Here is a 25,076-nt window from a genome sequence, read left to right as displayed (position 1 = left end):
GGAAGGAAGGAAGGAAGCTCTCAAGGGGCTTATATTCTACTAGAGGTCCCCACCAAATTCACAAATAAATAAATATAAGGTAGTTTGCGGAGGGAGAGAATTTTACTAATGGTGGCAACCAGCCAGTTAACATTTCCTGGGTACCTTCTGCATGCATAGCCCTGTCTTGGATTCCCTTCAGCAATCTGGCAAATTCCCCAGGAGGCCTGGCCAGAGCTCTGAGGAGTATCCAGGAGCATAAGCCACTGCTGCTCTTTTCTTCTCTCCCTCCTTCTCTCCTTACTTTAAAAAGGCAGCTTTCCACAGACACAGGGCAAACTTTAAGGTAAAGTAGTCCACCTCTAAAGAACAGAGATGACACACACAGGTGGAATCTACCAGCACATCCAAAGTCAGATTAGCCCAGAATTATCCATTGAATTAAAGCACTCTTTAATGAGAGAGAACTAACTCTATGTCCAGTCCTGTTCTAGGTGCTGTGAGGAAGGAAGGAAAATGACAAAAAGTTTGTCCTTAGAGAGCAGAAAAGATGCACAGGAAGCAATTAGTGATTAATTCAAGTATGCGGTTTACACACCAAAAATAAACTGTTCAGACAATTTGGGTTGGAGGAGGTCAGAAAAAGCAAGCATCCTTAAAATTGGAGCAAACTGAGAAGGCTTCATGGAGAGTGTAGAATATAAGCTAAACCTCAAATGATGAGTAAATTTTGAAGAATAATAGCTAGAGTGTGTATTATACTTAAAGGTTTGCAAAGCATGTTACATATATTATCTCATTTGAGTCTCCCAACAATCTAGGAAGATAGGTGCTATTATTATCATCCTCATTTTATAGATAAGGAAACTAAGGCTAAAAGAGGTGATGTGACTTGCCCAGAATCCCAAGGCTAATATATATCTAAGAAAGGATTTGAACTCAGGTCTTCCACACTCTATCCACTACACAATAGCCACTTCTGGTATGGATGGGGGCAGTAGAGTAGGGACAGCTTTCTGGGTGGGGTAGACTCATGGACCTATAGAAACAAAAGCATAGAGACAGTGGAATGGAAAGAAGAACTGATCTTGGAATCAGGTGGGCTGGGTTCTAGGTCCTGACTCCACCACTTCTTAAATAAGTTACCTTGAGTTTCTCTCAGTCACTCTCAGTATCCTCAGACATAAAATGATATTATTTGCCCTACCAACCCTTCCCTGGTATGGATTATTAGGTTCTAGAAGTCACAATTGGGGGGGGGAAGCAAACAAAAAATTGACAATCTGGAGTAATCCAGAGGCTGTCAGGATGGTGGGAGAACCACAGACCAGTTCAAGATGTTTTGAAAGAACAGAAGATGCTTAGTATGGGGAGGAGGTGACAGTGGGGGACATGACTGTTGTCTTCTAGGATTTGAAGTGATGATGTATGGATAAAGGAAAATAATAATTTACATCTTTTCAAGGACTATGCCTATGACTTGAGTGGTAAGAAACTTGAATAAGTTCTCTCTATCAACATAGTTAGGTACCTACTTTGCAACTTACAGTCACAGAGAGTTGTCGAGGGGCATTCAGAGGTTAACTGACTTATCTAAGTTGCATAGCTAGTATGAAATAAAGGGATTCCTTGAACTCAGGTTTTCTCAAATCAGTGGTTGACCTTCTATTCAGTTTGCCACATTGCCTTATGTGTTCATAGCACTTTAAAATTTTCAAAAGTGTTTTATTTACAATATCTTATTTAATCTTTACAAAAACTCTATGAGATGAGGTCTACAGGTATTCTTATTTCTATTTTATCAGTAAAGGATCAGAGACTCAAAGAAGTTTAGTGGCTTACCCTTGGCCAAACAACAAACAAGTATCTGTTGGTATTTGAGATCCCAGTTTTTCCTGATTTTCAATTCCCTACTCAGTCCATTCCACCATATTTTCATGTTCCCCTTGGCCCCAGAGAGCAGAATTAGGGGTAATGAATAGATGAGGAAGAGAAACAGGTTTGCCTTTTTTTGGATGTAAGGAAATAACTGAAGAAGAGTTTGAGCTGTCCCAAAATGGAATGGTGTGACTTAGAAGGCAATATATTCCTCATCGCTGATGGTGTTCAACTCAAAGCTAAAAGTTCACTTCTAGGGATGTTGAAGAATACATTTCTGTCCAGATTTAAATTAAAGTAAATGATATCTGGATTCTGGGGTCTCTTTCAACTTTAAGATTCTGATTCTGAAATGCTTCATAGGATGATGTGATTACTGAATGACATAATGTCTGCTAAAAGAGTATTGGATTTGCAGACTGAGAACCTGAGTTAGAATCTCTGCTTTGCCACATGCTGCCTTGCAACACTTCACCTATGTTGGTTTTGTTTCCTCATCTGTAAATGAGGGGGTTGGACTTGATGACCTTTGAAGTTCCTTCCAGGTCTAAATCTATGATTTTATGAGTGTGTTGGATTAGTTGACTTCTGAAGTCTCTTCTAACTGGAAATCTATGATTCTATAATTCTACGTGTTTGAAGTCCTATTATTTAGAAAGCAGAAGACGAAAGTTAAGAACATGGCTAATGCTGTCACTGTCTAATACGCTTCAAAACAACTCAACCTTCATACCAAGACTAAAGCAGAATTGGCACTAGAATGGAACACCTAGACTCCCAAATGAAGCAAGCACCCAATTCCCAGCCCTGTCCCCTTTCCATTATCCATCCCTATTGGGAAAATAAAATAGCACTGGAAGAAAATAGTTTAGCTCTGCTTAAATGAGAGAAAGAGCTAATATCTTGTTACATATATGCCTAATTTTTGTTTGATGAAGAGGGTGATTTTTTTTCCCGAGCCCAATCCTCATTTAGAATATTCGGGATCCTTTAAAGGAACACTGGGCAAATAATCGAATGATTCTCTCTTCAGTCCCATTCCTTTAATTGGCATTTGTTTGGGACATCTCCCTGCTTTATTATAGGCACAACAGTTTGCTGTTGCTGAGAAGTACATAAGGCTAAAGGATCAAGTTCTGCGCCTTTAACAGATCAATGTTTTCACCATAGCGGCTCTTTCATAGGGTTACTCCGTTTTAAAGGGGACTGAAGTGGCCCTGTGCTCTGAGTATCAGGTGCTGCCTCTATCTGGGCGGGCCAGCCAGTGCACGCTGGGAGGCCGAGCTTCTCCTTGATCTTTTTTCCCTTCTTCAGAGAGGACCCTTTGTAGTTTGCTAAGGAAGGGAAGCATTGTAGTCCCTACTGAGGGTCAGCAATCTCTAGCATCCAAAATACAGCTTCCCTGTATGATAGGGGGAAAGGGGGATGATGAAATGTGAACTCAACGAGGCTTTTCTCTTCTAGGAAAAAAGGAGTTCTTTGCTGGGTTTGGGTCAAAGCGCTTGAGAGTTATCCGAGAAAAGCGGGTTAGGAGGGAGCGAGTGATACTCTATATAAACTGAATTTTCGCTGAGCTTCCGAAAGAGTGAATTTCCCTTTTTTTTTTCATTAGCCATGCCAAGGCGCCACCACCACCCCCCTCACCGCTGTTATTTATGTATTGGCTATTATTATTAATAATAATATGAATTATTAAACATCTGTTAATAATTCACACAGGGCTAAGGGTGAATGGGACGGTGGTGGAAGAGAATGAAGGAGGGGAGCGCTTGATCTCCCTTCCCCTTTCCTCTGTCCTCACCTTCTGCTGATTCCCTCCATTGTCATCGCTGAGCGGGAGGAAAGGGGGAGGGGGGCGGCAAGAGAGAGCGAGTGAGCGAACCCGGCGTGAAGAATGCATTACTCTTCTAAACTCTGTTGTTATGGCAGAAAATATATTCCATTCGGGTGTGAGATTCCGGGGGGAGCTCTATTGCTTTAGTACCTTATATAAGGAGAAATTCTAGGCAAACTTGTCAACCTCCACTGACCTATCCTGGTGAACCTCTGGGCAGGCATAGGTATGTGTATGAATAGGTGAACACACGCGGATTTGCCAAACACTCTATATCTCTATACATACATATGCATACTTTACAAATACACTCTACCTACAGACTTGGACACGTATAAACACACTAATACACACAACTGTACAAATACACATACTATACACACACTATCTACACAAATATATATACACAAACACTCCCTATCTCCTCTACCTACACTATACCCGCACTCATTCGCATTCACACAGACTCACAAAACACCTTTCGGTATGTGTTATTTTCTGTCTCTGGGATATACTGTAGGTACAATAATATGATGCTATCATATACGCTATGGTGAATAATTATTTATATATACGTATATATGTATGTGTGTGTGTGTGAGTAAATGTCTACAAAGGGCTAAGCTTCTCAGCTCCAATTGTATGCTAGGTAAACAAACGTTGAGAATTTGAAAATGGAATGATTAGAACTCAGCATTTTTCACAAAATTACTTTGTATCTCATTGCCCCGCCAGGATGGGGGCAGCAAAAGCGACCAGCCTGGGGTTCCAAGACTAAGTTAAAGCTTCCCAACATCAGCTGTTGCTGGCAGGAGCCGAGGTGTCCCCTAGAAGACCGGTGTGGGTTTATTAAAGAGGGTTCGCCTGAATTTTATGTGCGAAGAAGTGCTATTTAATTTTGAAAATACACAATAAATTCAACAGTCTTTTTCTGAGAAGCAAAGACAAGCGAAAACAGGGAAAGCAGCAAGAAGCCAGCGGCGGACAGCTCCCGCTCCACCAGCTGTAGGGCTGCCGGGTAGGTGATTTCTTTTTAATTCTATTTATTTTGCCTGGGTGGGGTGACAAATGTGGAGGGATCATAGGGAGAAGGGTGGTTAAAAACACAGTTGCGGGATGGGGCGGGGGGGGGGGGGATGGATCCTATTAAAATCCTCTCCTGACCCAAGACCAGCAGCATAATCTGCTCAGAGAAGGGAAGACTTGGACTCCTGCTCTGGCAACTCACGCCCTCCCCTGGCTGATCCACAGTCCCCTCGTGGGGGAGATGGACGCCCCCAATTTTCATCATCCCCCTTTACACACGCTCTCTCTCTCTCTCTCTCTCTCTCTCTCTCTCTCTCTCTCACACACACACACACACACACACACACAAACTCCTCTCCCCACACTCCTTTGCTGTCCCCTCCAGCGGATCCAGTGTCAGCCCCCACCTCCCCTCCTGCCTCTAGATGCCAAACGCACATCTGGGGGATGGGGGGGGGGGCGGTGGCGACTCTAGCCAGCAGAGCAGCAGTCGCTCTGTGCCTCATCGAGCCGGGATCGGCAGCAGCAGGGCTCGCTTTCCAGGTTAATTTATTCATTCACTTATATATTTATTTGGTGGAGGATTTAAAAAGAAAATTTCAGTTCGAGCCAGGAAAGCAGAAGAGACCCAAATAAAGTCTCCTTCCCCAGCTCCCGCCTTTCCCACCCCCGGGCGTCGCGCCTTCCCCCGCCCCCGATGTAAGCAGCAAGAGGAGCCCAGTGGCGCCCATCCATCCATCCATTCCCTCCACTAGTCCGTCTGTCCCCCCCACAATCCTCTCCTCCCCGCCCAGTGAGCCCTGCCCGGCCCTATAGGGCTGACTGCCCCTCTGCTGTAGTAGATCAACGCCCAGGAAGGGAATCGTACCAAGGGTGGGAGACTTACACATATAGCCCTATCCGAGCTGAGGATAGCAGGGGGGGGGACCCCAAACCTGTCTCCCATCCTACACACACACACACACACACACACACACACCCCAACAGAGTGGTGCCTCTCCCTTTCCCTTAGGAACCTACACCGATGGCGTGAGATAAAGGGGAGGGGGGAGGGATTTGTGGCTGTTCTTTGGGATGTAAGGAAGGAAGAAGAGAGAGAGAGAGAGAGAGAGAGAGAGAGAGAGAGAGAGGTAGCGCTCTTATCTGTAAACGATCTATACACACGATATATATTAATGTAGCACTTTCTCTATAGATACTGATTAATCCGCCGCTGATCCTCTACAACCCCGCTGCCTTTTTATATTCGAAATAAATAAATAAATCAGAACGAAGGGGGAAAACCGCCCATTCTACCTCCACCGCCGCCGCCGCCCCGCCCCACCATCCCTTCCTTTCCTTTTCCTTCCTTTTTCTCCTTTCTCCCTCTCTCTCTAGCTAATAAAATGAACCTCGGCAGGGGATGGCCCCTGACACAGACATACACGCACACATGCACACACACGCACTCAAATTAAAAAAAAAATCAATGTTTTTATACTCCCCCCAAAAATTGTTGCATCTACTCCTATTACCACAGTCCATCACCACCACCACCACCACCACCCCCCAAAAAACAAAAAAGACAAATACGAAAGGCAGCCAGCCCCGTTCCTAAAATGCACTCGCTCCCCTTCGCTCACTTGGCCCCCGAATCTCAGCGCCTCCCGAAGAGCCATGCGCCTGGCGCTATTTATAGCCTGGGGCTGTCTTGGAAGGTACCACCGTGTCTCTCTGGGTCTGGCAGACGGGGGGAGGTGGGGGGTGGGGGAGAACAGCCAACGAAAGCCAGCCCCCACGCCCTCCCCTCCCCACCCGTCTCAGTCTCCCTTGAGCCCTCCCCTCTCCTCCCCCTCCCAGGTCCGTCTCCCTCCACCTCCCCCCTGCACACACACGCCGCCCCCACCCCCTAGTCTGGCTGGGAACTTGAACTGGTCCAGCCTGTTTAAACGGAAAGGACAGAGATCCTGTCTGTTCAATGTAAAAAAAAAATCAGATCAGACCTAGGGAGAGAAGAGAGAGAAGAGAGAGAGGGAGGAGAGAGGAGAGAGAGAGAGGAGAGAAAGAAGAGAGGAGAGAGAGAGAGAGAGAGAGAGAGAGAGAGAGAGAGAGAGAGAGAGAGAGAGAGAGGAGAAGAGAGAAGAGGTGTAGAGAGGGAGAGACTGAGTGTGTGTGTATGTGTGTGCGTGTGTGAAAGAGAGAGAGAGGGCGAGAGAGAGAGAGGGAGAGGGAGTGAGAGAGTGAGAGAGCGAGAAAGAATAAAAGGAAAGAAGATTTTCTCTATGTATATAAAGATGGCTACGTTAGCAAACGGACAGGCTGACAATACGAGCCTCAGTAACAACAGTCACGGCAGCCCGGGCAGTAACGGGCACATGAACGGATTAAACCATAGCCCGGGGAACCCGTCTACCATTCCCATGAAGGACCATGATGCCATCAAGCTGTTCATTGGGCAGATCCCCCGAAACCTGGACGAGAAAGACCTCAAGCCCCTCTTCGAGGAGTTTGGCAAGATCTACGAGCTGACGGTTCTGAAGGACAGGTTCACTGGCATGCACAAAGGTTAGTGGACGATTTCCTTCTTAACTTTGCTATGGAAAAGGAGAGAGAGGGGGAGAGAGAGAGAGAGAGAGAGAGAGAGAGAGAGAGAGAGAGAAGAGAGGAGAGGAGAGAGAAGAGAGAGGGAAAAGATATCCTGGGGGAGGAAAAAAGAGGAGGAGGAACAGGAAAGGGTGTGGGGGTGTTAGGGGGGATGTTGGGTAGGGGGGAAGGTTGGTTTTAGGGGGAAGGGAAAAGATTAGACAGATGGCAAAGAGAAAGAATGGGGGGATAGGATATTCTCCTGGGAAGGCAGGAAAAGAGAGGGAGAGCAAAAAGAAATGAGAGCGGGGTTTGATTTTTGGTCGGGGTACAGAGCCACTTGAGGGGATTGGGATTGGAAATGGTTAGGTAGAATATACAGAGTAACGGCGTTGAGCGGTCTGGAGATTCAAGAGCGGGTGCTGTCCACAGATGTGGTGCTGAAAATACTAAGATTTTTTTTTTTCCTCTTCCTCCTCTTTTTGGGGCCGTAGTAGTATCAGCACAGCCGCCTAAATGGGGGTTTGGGGTGGGGGTGGGGTATTAAAATCCTTAAGGTGATTTTTTTCTCTCTATCATTTTAACAGTAAACTCCCCTGTACATTCAAGCTTCATGCCTGAGTGACCTGGCAAAGGGAGGGGAATGGGGGGGGGGGGGTGAGAAGGGTTGAGTTGGATATTTGAAGGCATAAGTGACACTGCATGGGAGGAAGAATAAGGAAGAGAAAACACATCACAGGAGATAGAGGGGGGGGGGAGAAACAGAGAGACAGAGATAGAGTCAGAGACAGATAGATGGAGACCAAAAGAGAGGCAGAAACAGAGAGAGATAGAGAAACAGAGATGGGGGAGGGAGAACAAGAAATCAGTGCCAGTCACTTGCTAGGGAGACCTGGGTTTTGGAAAATATATGTGATGGTAATATATATTTTCAGAGGATGGACACAGATCAATTCTAAGCCCACCATGTAAGGAGCTTCATAGAATATTTTCTTTCTATCCCTTGAAGCAGCTGTAAGTTCTGGTTGTTGTTGCTATCAGGGAAGAGAGAGAAAGAGGAAAAAGAAAAAAACTAGTAACTTTTTTTTATAGGAAGGGGCAATGGGAATTTTCTGCAGCATCCTTTTTTTCCTCCTTTTTTATTCTCATTAAGGCAGAACCCCAAACGTGCTCAGTTGTAGACCATGTGTGGGTGGCTGGTGGGTGACGAAATTAGCCCAACGCTTCGCTCCCTAACAGTAATGTATAGGATGTGCAGCTGGGATTAATAGGAGGCTGAGAGGTGTGGGCAAGTTAAATGCTCTCAGAGAGAGATTGATTGCTGAGGCAGGGAAGTAGCACCAGGCTGAGTAAGTTGTAGATAATGTACATGTAAAACCAATTTTTAATAAACATAAGTATGGAGAGATTCCAAAACTACTGTGTCAGGGCTGGTGATTTCAAAGGAAAAAAATACACACACAGTCCAGCTGGGAAGCCTGCTCCCTTGCTACATGCTGACTACTGAAAGGGTCTATCCTCTAGATCATTGTATGCTGGGTGTGGGGATGTCTGTTTTCCCTAAACAGAGATTTTTATTATCACTATCTTCCCTCTGTACTTCTTCACCCTACCCCCATTCCCAATATCAAACAGACCTCTACAGCCAAACTCTTGTAGTTGGAGTCCCAGAGAGCAGTTTTATTGGCTTTAACGTATTCCAGCTTGCCTGCTGAGTAGTAAATCTTAAAGTTAATGGCATGTTGAGTGGCACGAAAACAGAGAAGAATGGAAATATACTAGTTTGGGTGGGGGGGTGAGGATTGTAGGGAGAGAAAGATTACCACCCTTATTCAGTTTGGAGAAAATATCTGTTCAGAAGAGATTGGTGAGATGGAGTGGAGAGAGATAGACTCCTAAATACTATTCATTTCCTTCCTTCCCCCACCCACTCCAGCTTCCTGGGGTTAACTGTAGCCTTGTAGCTTTCTCTCCTTTTAATCAAGCTTCCCAGAAGCATAACAATGCTAGTTTCTTATTTTTATTGTTCCATTTTAAAAAAAAAACATAGGATAAAAAGAGCTCTTTCTCCATCGAAATGGGCAGCATGTGCAATGATGGAAGATTTCAAAGTTTACACAAAAATATTCAGAACCCACTGGAGGAAAAGGACAGATTCTAAGACAGATTGCCCATTGGATCTAGAAAAAGAAAAAGCAACTTATTTATTTCTGATCTGGGAAAACTTTTATAATTTACACTGATTTCTTCAAATTCCTTGATATGAAGTTATACATACAACCACTATATGTTGGGTAATAGTTATGTTATTTTATATTTTCTATCATGTACATGTAAATAAAATTATAAGCATCATAAGGGAAATAATGCTTTGATCTGGGTTTAGGTAGACTTAGCTAAGCTGGGATAGGCAAAATCCCATTTTTCTGAATGTTTTGACCCTCAAATTATCTCTACTGACAGTAGTAGGTAAACCAATTGGTAGCCCAGGGTGTATTCACTTGGCCCTCCTTACTGCAGCAGCTTACCCTCCAAATCCGGGCATCATTTTCTCCCCTATGAAACTTCTGCATATCCCATTCCCCTCGTTTTTTTTATAGAGCGAGTCTCAGCTATGAATGTCACTGACAGCGCTTGGAGCTTCGGGAGAGCTAAATAAATGATACAGTTTCCGAGGTCTGTTTTATTCAGTCCGAGAAGAGTTTGAACTCCTCCTTCCATGATGCTGCCTGATTTATTAGCTAATCCTGATAAAAATAAGCCTCTGGCTACTGAAAAAAAAAACCTCTCTTGCCATTGGTGATTAATTACCGTTAAGTCAAAAAGCATGATGGGACTTTGAAGAATGAAGATTGTGTTGAGCTTCTAGTCCCCCCCACCCCCAACTCTAAATCGACAACATGAGGGAAAATATGAAAATGGTGCCTTTTGTTAAATCAGGGATGAAAGATTGCTGGTGTATCTTGCTCACTCCTTACTGAATTTCCAACTTCTAATGAACCTAGTTGAGATAGAATTGAGAGATTTGGTAAGAGACTGGCCTTGAAAGCTACTAGCTAATGTCTCTATTAACTAATTGGTAATAAATAAATAACCAAATTAACAAGCCAATAAATAAATCAGTTGCCTGATCAAGTTATTTTAAACCACTATCTTCTATTTCATGTAGCTGGGTAAAAGAAGTAGCCCCAAGAGTTAATGGACTGTCTGTTGAGTGGAGAGAAACCTTAAAAGAGAATTAGCTTAAGTCAAATTGGGAGGTTATGGTACTGTAAGAATAGTATTCAAAGGTACTGAAGGAAAAAAAAAAACAGTTCTATCAGAGGAGAGGAGAGCCACTCTTCTGGGGGAGATGTTGATGATGTTATGGCAAGATGGTTTTTAAAGGTACATTCTCACTCGGGTAATGGGACACTAATTGAAAATAAAAGAAGGGGGTCAGAGTGGGCAGACAACAACAAAACACTCAGAGAGTGGAAACTCTCAGATGCTAAGGATTTCTTCTACCCTATCTCATCACTTCCCATGTCCCACACCATCAGAAACACTTTGGGAGAGGATTTATTTTTCTAGTCACCAAAGAGGAAAGATTTGTACTACTGATTAAAGAAGACCTAGATCACCTATGTTAATATTATGAGTGAGATGAGACCCAGTTTAGAGAGACTTCTTTTGGCATGGGGAGAGATCTCTTCTTTCTCTTCCTTCTCCTGTTCCTCTCTTTCTCATTTTTGTCTTTTATTTATTTCATCTTCATTGTCTTCTTTCCTGGGGTTTGGGTGCAGAGAAAAGAAATGAGAACTACGTAAAAATACACATGGAACCCACATATGCAGAGTTATCAAATCACACATGAACAATTCAGCAATCCATTCATAACTTTGGTCTTTTCTAGCAGGGTAGGAGGCTGAGAAGACTGAGTTACTGGGAGACATAAAGACTAGTGCTCTCTGGACAGCCATATTATAATGCATTATCTTTGAAGTCATTTAAGTCCAATTTAAGTGGTATTTAGTATAATATTTATGAATTAATGTAATCTAAATATAGGGCTGTCCCCAAAGGTTTAAACAGCCTTTACTACTGATGCGTGCTTGTTCACAGGGCCTGTAATGCATTTTAATCTAAACAGCCTGGTCCACCTAACAGTCCTTCTAGTTATCCAGTCAGAACAGATCTGCGCCTGGGTACCCACCCTGCATGGAGATTTTTCCAGCTGTAAGAAAGAGAAGGCACTGCACGGTGGCCTTTGGATATTCATAAGCAAGAACCACTAATCTATAAAATATGCAGTCCTCTGAGAATTTCACATTTCATATAAAAAGAAGTTGGGGTGGAACCATCCTTTGGAAATTGCCTGAGTTTATTCAGTTTTTAAATATATTCACCCATCCCTCTCCCCCAACTTAAACCTTCATATGGCAAACAGAATGCATCTCAATTAAAAGTGAAATGAGGAAAACCCAAAAATCTCTAAAGGGGGAGGGGAAATATGGTTAGATTTAAATTTCTGTGGGTTCTATGCTTCACAATATCATGCCTGCATTCAAGATGTGCAATCCATCAGAACATCAGGCTTCCATCCATCCTAGCCTAACTGAGAAGACTTGTTTTTTTTTTTTTCCCCTGTGGATACATGAATTAAAGCTCAAGCAAATCCCCAACAAATTTCAACATTCCAGAAAGTAAAGTGACAGCAGAGGCTAGACATAAACCCATGACCAATTTGGATGAATGTTTAAAAAAAAAACCTCTTTGGAAATGAAAAACCAGTGCTATCAAGGAAAATAGTCCAGTAGAGTGTCTACATAAAAACACACCCATTTCATTGAAATGGCAGGTTTCCCTTACAAGAAACAAGAAGAAGGAGACAGTCAGACAAGGAAACAAATAAACAAGACAAAGTAACTTTCAGTGAGAACATGAAATTGGAATTTAAAAAATAAAATATCCCCAAATCAAAGCTCTAAATTGTAAATGCTAATAAGTATTCCCTTCAATAGCAAATAGGGAAAAGAAATAGATTGACTTATTTCAAAGGAAGGGAAATAATTTCCTGTAAGTGTTTCTCTTTTATACATATATTTTCAGAGTTAGCGTCCACAGAGATAAGAACACATGCATACATGTGTGTATATGCATTGGCATTTACCCATGTGACCTGCACACATGCATCAATTAGTTCTGGACTAGATTACATAGAAACCCAGCCAAGAGGTTTTCACTCTCTCTGTCTTTCACAGTCTGAAAATGGATCTAGATAGTGTTAAAGGGATATCTTTGAGGTCCTGACATTATCTCTATCACCTTCTCAAATTGTTCTGTCATTCATAACTCATCACCAAAAGGTGTCTCTTCAGCATATCCATTTCCTTAAGGCAAATATCAGAAAACACCATTAAATTTAATCTGAAAATATCACTCTTCTGGGGTGGGTTTTAAAGTTTTTGAGGCTTTGCCGAAGAATGGAATTCCAGGATAGTTAACCATCTCAAAGGTGTGGTTTTTATTTAATTTTCCTTCCATATCCCTCCCCCTTTGGTGTGTTGTGATTGGTCATGTATGTGTATGTGTGTGTTTGTGTGTGTGTGTGAGTGTGTGTGTGTGTGTGTGTGTGTGTGTGAGAGAGAGAGAGAGAGAGAGAGAGAGAGAGAGAGAGAGAGAGAGAGAGAGAAGACCTGGGTATTCAGACAGAAGTTTGAAATGCCACCTCTCTGATTCAGAAAAATAACTGTCTCATTTGAGACAGGAGAGTCTATAAGAAATCATTGTAACCCTTGGTCTCTGTGAGGAGGTGGCCATGCAGTTCCCTAGGATCTAGTAATAACACAGGATTATGAGGATAATGGTGAGTAGCAGGACTAGGGTATGGAATGAATGACAAAGGGGCAGTGACAGTTAAATCACCAAAATGCCAATGGGGCACTGGAAACTGGGAGCATCCAACGAGGCAAAGAAGTTGGAGCTAGAGTAGCACCTTGCTTAGGAGGAAACTATTTGATCTGAAGGGGGAAAAGAGAGAGGAACGGGAGAGCATGGTAAGGGAGAAAGTAGTACGTTGTTGTTAAAGTTTGGGGATAGTGGTGAGTGTGTGTGTGTGTGTGTGTGTGTGTGTGTGTGTGTGTGTGTGTGTGTAGATCTTTGAGTGATATGTATATATGGTAAGTTAAGGTGTCAAAATTAGTATCAAGGGAAATTTCCTCTTAAAAGTCATAGCGTACATTTTGGGGGGAGGGGCAAGACAAGGGGAAAGGGTAGGTGATTAGGAAAGTCTGGGGAAAAATACTACTAGAGATGTAACTTACAGAGGATGCGCCAACTCATTCCTTGGGTCCATGAGTCTTGACCCAAGGTTTGGGGGTTTCTCTGTTTACTCCCTACCCACCCTGAATGGGGAGGGGAAGGTTTTCTGAGGTTATCCATCTGCATCTCCCACTCCCTATGACCTTTCTCCAGATCTTTATTCCCTTTACACCCCTCAACTCCATTGATTACGTTTTAGAAGTGACCTTCTGGGCTGAGCAGCCGCAGAGGAGTCTCTCTGCAGAGACAATCCTGCCCCTTCTGCATCCCACACCCCTCTCTTGACACTACACCCCATCCCCTTCTTTATCTCCTGAAAGTGAACACCCTCCACATACCAAGGACTTTCCTAATTCAATCAAGACGGCTCTCCTAGAAGTAATCAGTGTTTTTCTCCAAACCCAGTCAGGGTGTGGCAGGAACCCAGCAGCCTGCCAGTCAGCATCTCTGCGGCATTGGAGGTAAACCCTCTTTGCACCAGGCTTCTTAAAATGTTTCTTCTCTGGGTTCCCTAGCCCCACCCCCACCCCAGTCTAGCTCATAGGCTCTGGTTCCAGTTGAATGTGTGGATGAGAGTTGAAGGGTGAAAATAAAAGGTCCTACCAACTTCCTCCTTTTAAAGAAATTATACTTCCCATATATAGATACGCAAATGAATCCCCAAAGCTGAGTATGGAGAGTAAGGGTCAATTTTAAGTCTGGTACTGAAGACATTGAAGGCCATAGATAGGCAGGGAGCAAAAAAGGAATGAAGCTGTGGATGAATTCAGGCATTGGGAGTTGAGGTGTTTGACTTCTGTCAAGTGAGGAGTGACTAGCTATAGGGGCTTCCTACAACTCCATCCACTGGACAACTTAGGATTTTCTCATTTCCTGAGGTTAATTGTAAACCACATGCCATGGTCCCTACTCGAAACAGTGGAAAAGAAAAATGGACTATGAATAGTCTCTGCTGTGGCTAGGACAGAGCTCACAAGTGAACTTGAGGAGAGTTTGGGGAAGGGACAGGGGAGGAGGTTGGGTGTTACTAGGGTTTTTATTGTTTTTCTTGCAATTTGCTCCACCTTTTTTCCTCTATCATCATATGCATCTCTCCTCCAACCCCAGCTGATTGAAGACTCAAACCGGTTCTTAATAGCTCAGGAACCAAATCATATGTGGCCATCTGTATGATGTAAATGAATGGGCACCCTTATAGATATAGACATTGTGCTCACTTTGTGAGGAAAGAGCAGCCAAAAATATTGATCAAAGCTCAGGGGAAAAAATTGATAATGAACTGGTCTCCAACAGGACTTTAATTGACAGTGACTTCCGAGGCCCAGCTCTGGACAGTGTATAAACTGACCACGATGTTACTTTATTGCAATACACTCTCCTTTAATTAATTATCACCTTTGTTAAGACTGGCTACAGATCAAAGGTTTTTAGATACTTAACAGATTCTTAGTACAAAGCTCTCAGATGCATTAGGACTATCCAACAGCTCGGCCAATGAGGCGAGAGAGCTTCCCATTTTCCTCTCTCTTATCTGTTTATTTCATCTTCTTTGTTAAAGACAGACAGTCCGTGCTGCACAGACACTGTTGGCTAGGACAGGGCCTTGTTGGGGATATCAGCTTCTGGGAGAGGGAGAGAACAGAATATGTGCATGTTGGGGGCAGTTTTGTGGGGACAGGTTGCAAAGAGAAAGAGGATATTTGGCTTTGCAGTTATTTCTTAAAATGCATAGTCGGAGCTTTAGCCACGGCTGAGTCTCTGGCTGAAATGAGGAATCTGGACACGATGCAGACAGTCCGAGAAAATTGCAAAAGGTGTGTGTGCGCGCGCATGTGTGTGTGTGTGTGCGCGCATGTGTGTGTGTGTGTGTGTGTGTAGGTGCACGCGCACGCACATAAATATTACAAAATCAATAGAGCTTGTATCCTTTACCCACACCTCTTAACTTCTCCCTCCCTTACTTTTGCCTTCTGAACACCTGCACTGATGTCGTATTTCACTCCAGAAAATGCTTGTAGCCCGAGTGGATATGGGTGATGCTAAATGAAACCAAGTCATTGTTTTGATTCAGTTGTGGAGTCTGGGCGACTGTGGGGACGTGGGCACTAGTTGGGGTAGGTGTGCCTAAAGCATCTAGTGTCATGGTACAACAGAAACCTCACTCTCCTGGGAAGAGAGGAGGGGGCCCCCAAACCTACAAACTGACAGGTGACTTACTTGAAAGCGACCCTCTGAGTAGTTCTAGGCAGATTTGAATGCCATACGTGGCTGTTTGTTCATTATTCTAATTTAATGATGCAGTCACACCTAATTAATCCATGTCTGGTTTATTCATATGCTATGTCTGAGCATCCAAAAGATTTTTCCAGCTAGCCCAACCTTCCTTTGCCGGGGAGAGCTAGAGGTGTGCCTCTGGGTGAGAGAGTTTCTCAGTCTGAACAGGAATGAATCAGTGCAAAATGAGTTGATAAAGCAGCGACATGAGGCCATCTCTGACATGTGTTCATGCATGCAGGCAAGAGGGCATGTAAATAATAACAAGAAAGCAGGCGTGTACACACACACATAGGCAGTATGTTTTCTGACATAGCCAGCATGGCTCTATTCCTTTTTTAATACCCATAGGGCTAATTCCCATTACATAATGAGCATCGCTCCTTGGAAACACACCATCAATGTCTTGGCATTCAGAAGACTGGGGACTTGAGAGCAAAGGGAAATGACAGGGTCCATTCTCCGTCCTGTCACAGTGGAGGGATAGCCAGGTGGGCTGCTCCCATTGTGCAGGTGGAGAGACTAAGGCCAAGGTCAGGTTTGGAGCCGGTCCTGCACTCTTGGCAACCTGCTTCTAGCTTGGGACCCTTTTTTGGCTGGTGCTGGCAGGCAGTTAAATAACAAAAATGGCATTGACCTAATAATTTCCTTCTTAAGATAAGACTCCTCTTCCTGGGGGAAGAGAACCATCAAAAGATAAAACAATATATAATGCATGTGTAGAAACTTTCTGATTATTCTACACCCCCCCCACCAGTAATACTCTAATTCAGTGTTTGATCAATTCTAAAAGCACCAATATCTCTCACTAAGGCTACTCCACCCTGGAGGCTTAAAGGTGAGTGGAAACCACACACTTAAGATTTCATAGTAATGGGTTTATCTGCACTTCTTAAAGGAATGTGACAACTATCCTGGGATGATTCAGTTGTCTGAACAAAGGTCAATATATTGATATCCATTATTAATAATATCAATACTTTGGTTGACCAATATAACCAGTGACTATAACATGTCACTGCTGTTGGGTAAGGCTAGAAGGACTACGCAGCAACAGCAGGAAATTATCCCCATGTAATATTTGTCATATTGACTGGTTCAAATAATATACACGAAGGCGAAAATGTTGGAAATATTTGCTCAGTACATGTGCTCCCAGTGGGTTGTATGGACTTGAACCCTGTCAGAAGGTTGCAGCTGGATAGTTAGCCACTAGATTACTATTAATGACGCCCCACAGCACAGTCTTTCTCTAGTTACCCAAAACGAAGTCATTTCACTCTGTCCAGAGAAAGCAATGAAATCACTTGGCTGCCATCAAACCATATCTTTCTGTAAAATCAATACTTTGCATAGCACTACATCACCTAAAAGAAACAAAAAACACCCTCACACCTTATGCTTTCTCACTGTCCCCAGTGTTTTAATTTTGTCAAAGTGAGAACAGGTTCTGGGGAATGGAGGGGTGGGGGAAGGGTAGGGAAGGTATAATTAATTTAACTGGATGCAAAGCAAGTCCTTACAGTGAGGGTTGACAGGTGCTGAGGAGGAACCTCTACAAGATGCCACTCTGTGTCCTGAAGTTTCAGGTACCTTGGAGGAAACACATAGCCACCCACCTTCACCTGGTGTGCATGAGGCAATAAATCAATTTGTCTTTCTTGGGCTAATCTAGGACCCCAAGCCTGAAATTTTCAGGAGTCCCCTCAAACAACAGGGCTGGTCTATCTGAATGGGCTGGGGTTTCTCAGGTCATTCAAATCACACTTTTATGGGGTGTTTATATATATTACATACATATATATTTGTTTATATATGAACTCATCTTTGGCAATAAAAGGTAGAAAAGCCAGATGATTTTTCCCTTATTCATTCATTTGTTAGTCCACACCTTCAGGGCCTCTCCTCTGGTCATACTGTTCCTTGCCTGGGAGTGGAGGAAGGGGAGAGAAGACCCCATGGCCTTTGCTTCTAGGATATTTCAGACTCCTGTTGATCATGTAGGATAAACCATGGTAGGTACCTTGAACAGGAAATGGTAAAATTGGGGGTAGGGGTTTAGGGGAGTGATGGGGGAAGGGGAGACTCCCTGCTGGGAAGGAGAGAAGAGAGGAAAATAAGGAAGAAGGCACCTTCGGCTAAAGCCCAGTAAGCATGTGCTCTTATAAATCACCTTTCTGCCAGGAGACAGTCGTCAAGGTAGCAGAGTTGAAGTGACTTTGGAGGCCAGGCTGGTGAACAGAGGGTGGGGGGAGTCATGTAGATTGAGGAGGAGGAAACATTTCAGTCAATCTTTGGTCATCAACAGAAGGAACAAGAGATAAAGAGACAGAAAAGGGGATGGGGGGTGTGTGTGTGTGTGTGTGTGTGTGTGCACGATAAGAGGCAATCTGCACACCAGTACACAGGTCATTCTATGTTATAGGTAGTCTTTTCCCTCTCAAAGTGTAGGTCTTTTTAAAAGACTATTTTCTTTCATAGTTGACATTTATATATCACCTTTGGGCTTATAAATGACTTTATTTACATTTTCTCCTTTGATCTTGCCAATGAGTCCTTGATTCACTCTGGGGCAGCTGAAAAAAGGCAAGCCACATGACATCCACCCAGAACTGGACTTACTTAGACCACTTGTACTTCCCCCTAAGGCCTATAGAATAAATCCCCTCCTCCCCACATCAAGACAGGACACATACCCTATTGCTGCCAGGGTGGGTAGCTTCCTCAGGGTCCCATCCTCAATCTTGCCTTCCAAGTTTCCATTACAGGTCGTACCTTCCCCTCCATACTCCAAGGTCTCTAGTATGTCGAGAGGCAATATGGTATAGCAGAACAATTAGGTGATTTTTTTTTTCAATCAGGAGATGTGAATCTGCATTCCAGTTCTATTAACTAGCTATACCACCATAGTTATCACTCCACCTGAACTCAGTTACCTCATCTGTAAAACACGGAGACTGGACTAACGGCTGATCTTGACAGTCCCATCTAGTTTTATGTCCTTTGATACCATGGTCCTCTGTTCTGAGATTATTGTCCCCCACACCAAAACACAAGACTCTGGTAATGGGGAGCAGGGGGAAGAGAGGGAGCCTGGGAGAGTATGTTTCACTCTCAATGTACTCAATCAAGAGTACACAACTCAGAGATAGGCTGAGAAGAACTGAGCTTTGTGGGGGAGGGGATCTTGGAGGACAGATTAGAGGTCCCTGGCCTTCCAGCTCCCCTGGTCTTTCCATGGATTCATCAGATATGAGGGTGCCTTTAGGGTGAGTAAAAGAAAAATTATGTCACCTTATTATATATAGTATTCCCTTTCCTCCTCCAAGGACCTTGAAGATTCCTTTAAACCCCTCTTCAATGAAGAAGGGCTTCCCCATGCCTAACCTGTTAGAATCCTTCACTATGCTGAGCCTAAGGTGTAGGCAGAGGCCTTGATGTCAAGCTATCAGGATTATTTCAATGATCCTGGTTTCTGGAGAGAGACACCAAAATGTTTCTACCCCTAGTCTGTCATGAGGCCTGATATTTCACCATTACAGCCTTATTCCTTTGGGTTAACGTGGCCCTTTCCTGGTTCCACTATTAAACTGCAAAGCTCCCCTAGAACACAACCACTCCCCCAAACCTCAGTGTAAACGAATTTGTTCTATGTTTTCTTCCCAGACAAGAGGGACCAAGAGCAGTTTGGGAACGATAGGTACCAAGGGAGGCAAAGGGCTGAAGGGTTGATAAGCATCGAATGGAGGGGGCACTCCCCAGAGACTACACAGGCCTGGCTATTGTCACCCACCTCCCAGGTTTATAGAGAGCCCGTGCTTGCGTTTCTGAGACCCCATAGCTGCGCGTTCTCTCTCTCTCCTCAAGGAGGCACCCTCCGATGGCTAATGTAAGGAAGTCAGTCCTCCATAACTGTTATCCTCTAAGCCAGAATAAAATGATTCCTTCCCCTGTCCTCCTGATGGTCCTTCCTGCTCCTGCTTTCCCACTATTCTGTGGCTTCAGCAGAAGCCTGTTGCGCCAAAATCCTTCTCATTGCTTGGAGCCCCTCAGAGACAGATAGACGAGAATGGTTTTCTAGTTTTCTTTATTTGGAAAGCAGCCCATGACAGGCAGCAAGAATAGACAGACCTGAGCCTGTGATACCAGAGATGTCCTAAACCACACACACACACACACACACACACACACACACACACACACACACACCCTCCCAAAGGAACATTCCTAAAAGACTACATGCACATGTAAACCGATGTGTGTACACATACAGACACACACACACACACACACATACACACATGTCCTTTCCTTGTGCATCCTGAAAGAGGCATGACTGATTGGTCGATCAATCAATTGATATCATTTATCACCCAGATTCAGTGCTGGGCACTAGTAGCACTACTATTGCATCTGGTTCAGTTTCAGTCTGTGAGCCCCAGAGCAAGAGAATAGCTATGTTATTCATTTTTATGTTTTATTTATTGTATTTTTTAAATAAAAGGAAACAGTGATGTGATGTAAAGAGCATTGGGCCAGAAATTAGGATACCTAAGGTTCTAGACGTGGTTCTGTCACGAACTGGCTGTCATCTCAACTATGAGGACCTTGTTTTCCTTCCCTGTAGACCTGAGTTTACTGGATTAGATGACCACCAAAATCCCTTCTAGCCCTCATATTCTATACACCTACCATTTGTTATCTATTTAAGAAAGTTCTGGGCAGCAGGCATGCCCTTTGCCTCAGGATGTCATTTTTCTAGGGATAAGGAATATTGTCCTATGTTCTTGATGGAAAAGCTGAGGCCTGGGAAGAAAGGGGAGTGGCCCGTGCTCCAAAGCCTCATGACTCAGGAGTTGATATCCTCACCCTGTAATCCCCCCAAAATCATGATTATTGGACCCATTCTCCATGTCAGGTCTCAAACTCCTTCCAGCCTTGTATCTTGGCTTTGACAAGATGCCTCAAGGGATAGTTTGGTTAAAGATGAGGTTGCTTTCCCTGAAGCTATCCTCAGAGGTTTCAGAAGGGACCTAGCTCCCCAGACTCCCCAAACTTAAGAACTGTTCCTCTGGGGGTTTCTCCCTAGCTTTTCTGGCACTTTCTATTCCCAGCCTAGAGCATCTTTGAGGATATTTTCAGCCACTATAGCCCTTTAAGGAAGCGAATTCCATCCCAGAGACTCCATCTACCATGCATGGAGCAGATTTCTCCAAAACAGAGAGTAGGTGAATCCTGATCTGCTTAATAGGAAAAACATGACCTCTGCCTTTGGGGAGTCTCCAATATTGTTAGGGGTATGAAATATATTTATGACATCCAAGGACTTTTATGGATTATGATAGGCAGAAGCATAAAGTAATTTCATCCAGATTAAATGCCTTAGGACCAAAACCAAAACTGAAAACACAGAAGAAGTTTGGGTCTGGGGCTAGAGGGGGTGACCTAAGGAACAGAATCATACTGTTTATAGCAGAAAGGGATCTTAGAAACCTAGTCCAATACATCCATTTTCACATAAAGAAACTGAGACCCAAAGAGAAAAAAAAAAAGTGATTTGCCCAAGGTCACACAAATATTTAGTAGAAGAACCAAAACTCAAAAGTCTGGTGCTGTGGGCTTGGAGCCAGGTTTCAAAGGCAAGGAGAGAGAATGCCAAGTGGAGTGGAATGGCATGGCCAAAGGCTCCTTTGTGGGAAGAAATAAGACCTGAGCAGAGGGAGGAGAGGAGATGGTGAGTTGACTCACTGTTCCAAGTGCATTAATTTTGTTTCTCAGAACAGTGGGGGCCAGAAGTTCTGATCTCAAATAAGGAGGGACCTAAAACACACTGAGCAACAGCAGGCACAGTTTTGGGGAAGGCAGGCAGCTCCTGACAGCTTCCAGAAGGGGCTATCTTCACCTCCTGTGGGGCTCCAGTGTCCTTTGGGCTTCCGAATCACAACCCACTCATGTTGAGAAGTTACTCATTGAATATTTAAACCAGTGGCCATGTTCCCTATCGCTGGGGCAGCCTTCCAGACATTACTGGAAGGGTTTCCTGCATTTTCTGAGCAATAAATTGTGGAGCTTGTGTCACTGGAATCTCCCCTTGCTCTCTTCCCCACTCCCCCATTTTCACTCCTCCCACCAAAAATAGTAGTCTGAGACGCTAAGAATGAGGGTGAACTATTCTTTCCTGTTTTCCCAGAAGCCTGGGACTAAGATGTCAGGTGTAACATTCCCTTATCAGAATCCAGCCAAAAGTAGTGATTATAATTCCTGCTGGAGGAATTCTGACTGGACAGGAGGGCCTTAAGAGTGAGGCCAGCTAACCACACAGGCAAAGGCGGGGAGAGGTGAAGGTTAGGTAGTCGGGGATGCTGAAGGGGCGTGTTGACTCCTTTTGCCCTGGGAGTACACTGGGAACATGGTGTGATATACCCTCTCTTTGAGAGATTCAGTTTCACTGAAAAACAGAGAAATAGATAAATTGATTTCCCAAGACTGAGACCAACTCTTCAACATACTCCAAGGATGAAGAATAAGGTTCTTCTGCAACCCAGACAGATGTGATTTCTTGCCTTCTACCCAATGTTCTCCACTCCAAATCAAGAGATTCCTCAGGGGAACGTGAAGGGTGGTAAAGGTAGGTAAGAGGTGACTCCTAGGACCCAATTTTTTGAACAATTGGAGGCGGTCTTCAGCACTTTCCCACAATCCCTTCCTATGACAAGTCTTCAGTATCCTCAAGATGCCTTTTGTCTGCCCTGTCCTGAATACTCACAATATAAACTATTTCCTTCTCTCTCTCCTATCAAAATTTAACTATGCTATGTCATGTTTCTTCAAGGCCCTGCTTCCCGATGATCTAATAAACTAATCTGTGCAGCTGTGTTAAGCCACCACTAATGGGTGTTAATGTGTTACCTCTCCCCGGTAAGTTATATGTACTGTATCAAGGGCCTTCTGGAGACAATGTCTTAACTCAAAGGAATAATGATAATAGAGGCAATTTCAGGCAGATGGGAGGTGGATATATTCTATTTCCTTTTGGCCAGTCAAACCACATAGACAGATAGTCACCTATCCCACAAACACACAAACATGGAGGGCTGACCTGTGACATTCCATAAAACAATCTTGGGAAAACAGATGCCCATGGTTGAATAATAATATAAATAACTTGGAGAGAGCATTATATTTTTTGAAACACTTTCACATTTATTTTCCAATTTGATGTAGTACTTTCATAAGGTGGGCAGAGTAAAAATCAGTAACCCCATTTTAGAGGCAAGGAAACTGAAACCTCACAAAGGTAAAGTGATTTTCCAAGGTTACTCATTAGTTTAGTAGCAGTCAGGTATTGAGTCCAGGTCACCTGGAATGAATTCACTACTTTGTCTAAAGGGCAGCCTGGCTTCAAAACAGGTTACTCTTCTGGATGGGAAGTTTGTTCTGAGAGTCTAGGGTGTGGACTGTTTAGAAGGTTGGCAAGTGAATGATTTTCTCATTACCACTACTGCCATACCAGTACTACCCCATACACCCTCCTCTCCCACTATCCTCCATCTCACCGCCAAATTTAATTATTCTGTTTAATTAGTAATCTTCTCTTTTCCGGGGAGCACGCTTAAAAATTTTTTTTTTAAACCATCACGTAAATAATTGTGGCATCCGTGCATAACAGGCCAGCTCCCTGGGAGGGTTGCTGAATCCCTGTTTCCAGCCGCAAGCAGAGCTGCCAGGACAGTGGAGACTAGCGATTCCTGCCGCTGGGCTTCACCAGCCTAGTCGGGAAAGAGAAGACTCGTGCAATTCAGAGCTGACGATGCCAAAGGTTTAATCAAATATTCAACATGGTCAGTAAACTTAAACCAACGTCGTATCTTCAGCTCGGAGTCCCCTCCCTTTCCTTCCCTCTGTCACTGCCCAGCCGAGACTAGGGAAAAGTTTGTAGCTCTCCCTAGAGTCTCGACTGCTTTGGGGGTGGAAAGTGGAGAGACGGGGGCGCGGATTTTGAGAGCTCTGTATGCAGTCATACTGGTTGATTTAGGTGTTTGGTGGGTGGGGAGTGATTGGGGAGGGGGACGTTCAGGGAGCTGGGGTTTATAGCTTTCCTTCTGTGTTCTATTATTCATTCCCTCTGATTTTTATCTAATCTCTCCCTGATTGTCCTGGTGAAACTTAATAGACAAAGTGAATTTTTATTACATCATCAATATAATCTCCAGCTAATCAGCAGCCACGTGGGCCGCAGTGAGCCCTTTAGCTCCTCAGCTGGCTTCATAAAAAATAGGAACATCAGTGCCAGGTCTGGATTTACACTCCCCGCCCCCCCCCCCCCACCTCCGCTCCCAGTTTGAGTTTCCCTTTTCCAGGCTCTGTCACACTGCTTTATGCACTCTGGGGGGAAAGGGAAGAAGGTCTCCCAGACTCTTGGGCGAGGCTGCCAATGCACCAGGGAAACCTTCTCTGTTGTTATTATTTTTAGTTTCCCCTCTCCCAGTTCCAGGTGTTGAAATCACAGATCTAGGGCTTGTGTTGTGAATGCTGGAGTGGCGTATTATTGCCTCCTGCTCTGGCTGGTGCCTGTTGCTGTGCTAGGAATATAAAATATCATTCCACATAATCACATGCCTCTCATTGTATATTGCATATGAGATTAGGATGGAGGTCTCATTGTGCAGGGAGCCTGGGTTCTCAAAAGCCATGATCGGAGCACAAGCCCTAACAGGACCTAAGCTGGAAAGGTTTGGGGTATGTGCCCAAAGATAAATGAAAGGACTGTTATCAGAAGACTACCAGGGGAGATTCATCACTAGGGGCTTAGCTGATGGGTGATTGGGTTGTTTTGGGTTTTGATTTTTTTAGCCACAGTAATTTCCAAAAACTTTATATTACAACATGGAGAGGCAGTGATCTACTTTGAAGAGGGGAGTATAGACGTCTATGAAATTACAGATTTTTTTAAAAGTATCATGTGTCTTACAGTATACAATGAATGCATAAGCCCTGCGCAAAGATAAGGTTTATTATTTTATAGTCATTCTGTGCCTAGCTTATACTGTAACCTTATTTGCAGGAAATATTCAAAGCATTCTTATTTATACTATTTCAAGTATTATCATCTGTTCTTTTCAGAACAACTCAGGAAGGTTATTCCTTTCCTGTGTGTGTATACATATATGGAGAATTTATGGAGAAACATTATGTGCATGCTCATGTGTGCCCATGCTTA

At 43.8% G+C, this 25,076-nt stretch overlaps 1 protein-coding gene across 1 annotated transcript; it reads left to right on the top strand.

Moving 5' to 3' along the window:
- Positions 1-6,951: 6,951 nt before the first annotated feature.
- LOC118838511 (CUGBP Elav-like family member 4) lies at positions 6,952-7,266 on the top strand. The gene has a single exon (XM_036745829.1). It carries the CDS (start codon positions 6,979-6,981, stop codon positions 7,264-7,266), a length of 288 nt encoding a protein of 95 aa, XP_036601724.1. The 5' UTR covers positions 6,952-6,978.
- Positions 7,267-25,076: the final 17,810 nt, after the last annotated feature.

Source organism: Trichosurus vulpecula, chromosome 1 (genome assembly GCF_011100635.1).
Source record: "Trichosurus vulpecula isolate mTriVul1 chromosome 1, mTriVul1.pri, whole genome shotgun sequence".
Taxonomy (NCBI): domain Eukaryota; kingdom Metazoa; phylum Chordata; class Mammalia; order Diprotodontia; family Phalangeridae; genus Trichosurus; species Trichosurus vulpecula.
The sequence above is the reverse complement of the archived record's forward strand: the minus strand, read 5'-3'. Positions and strand labels throughout refer to the sequence as shown.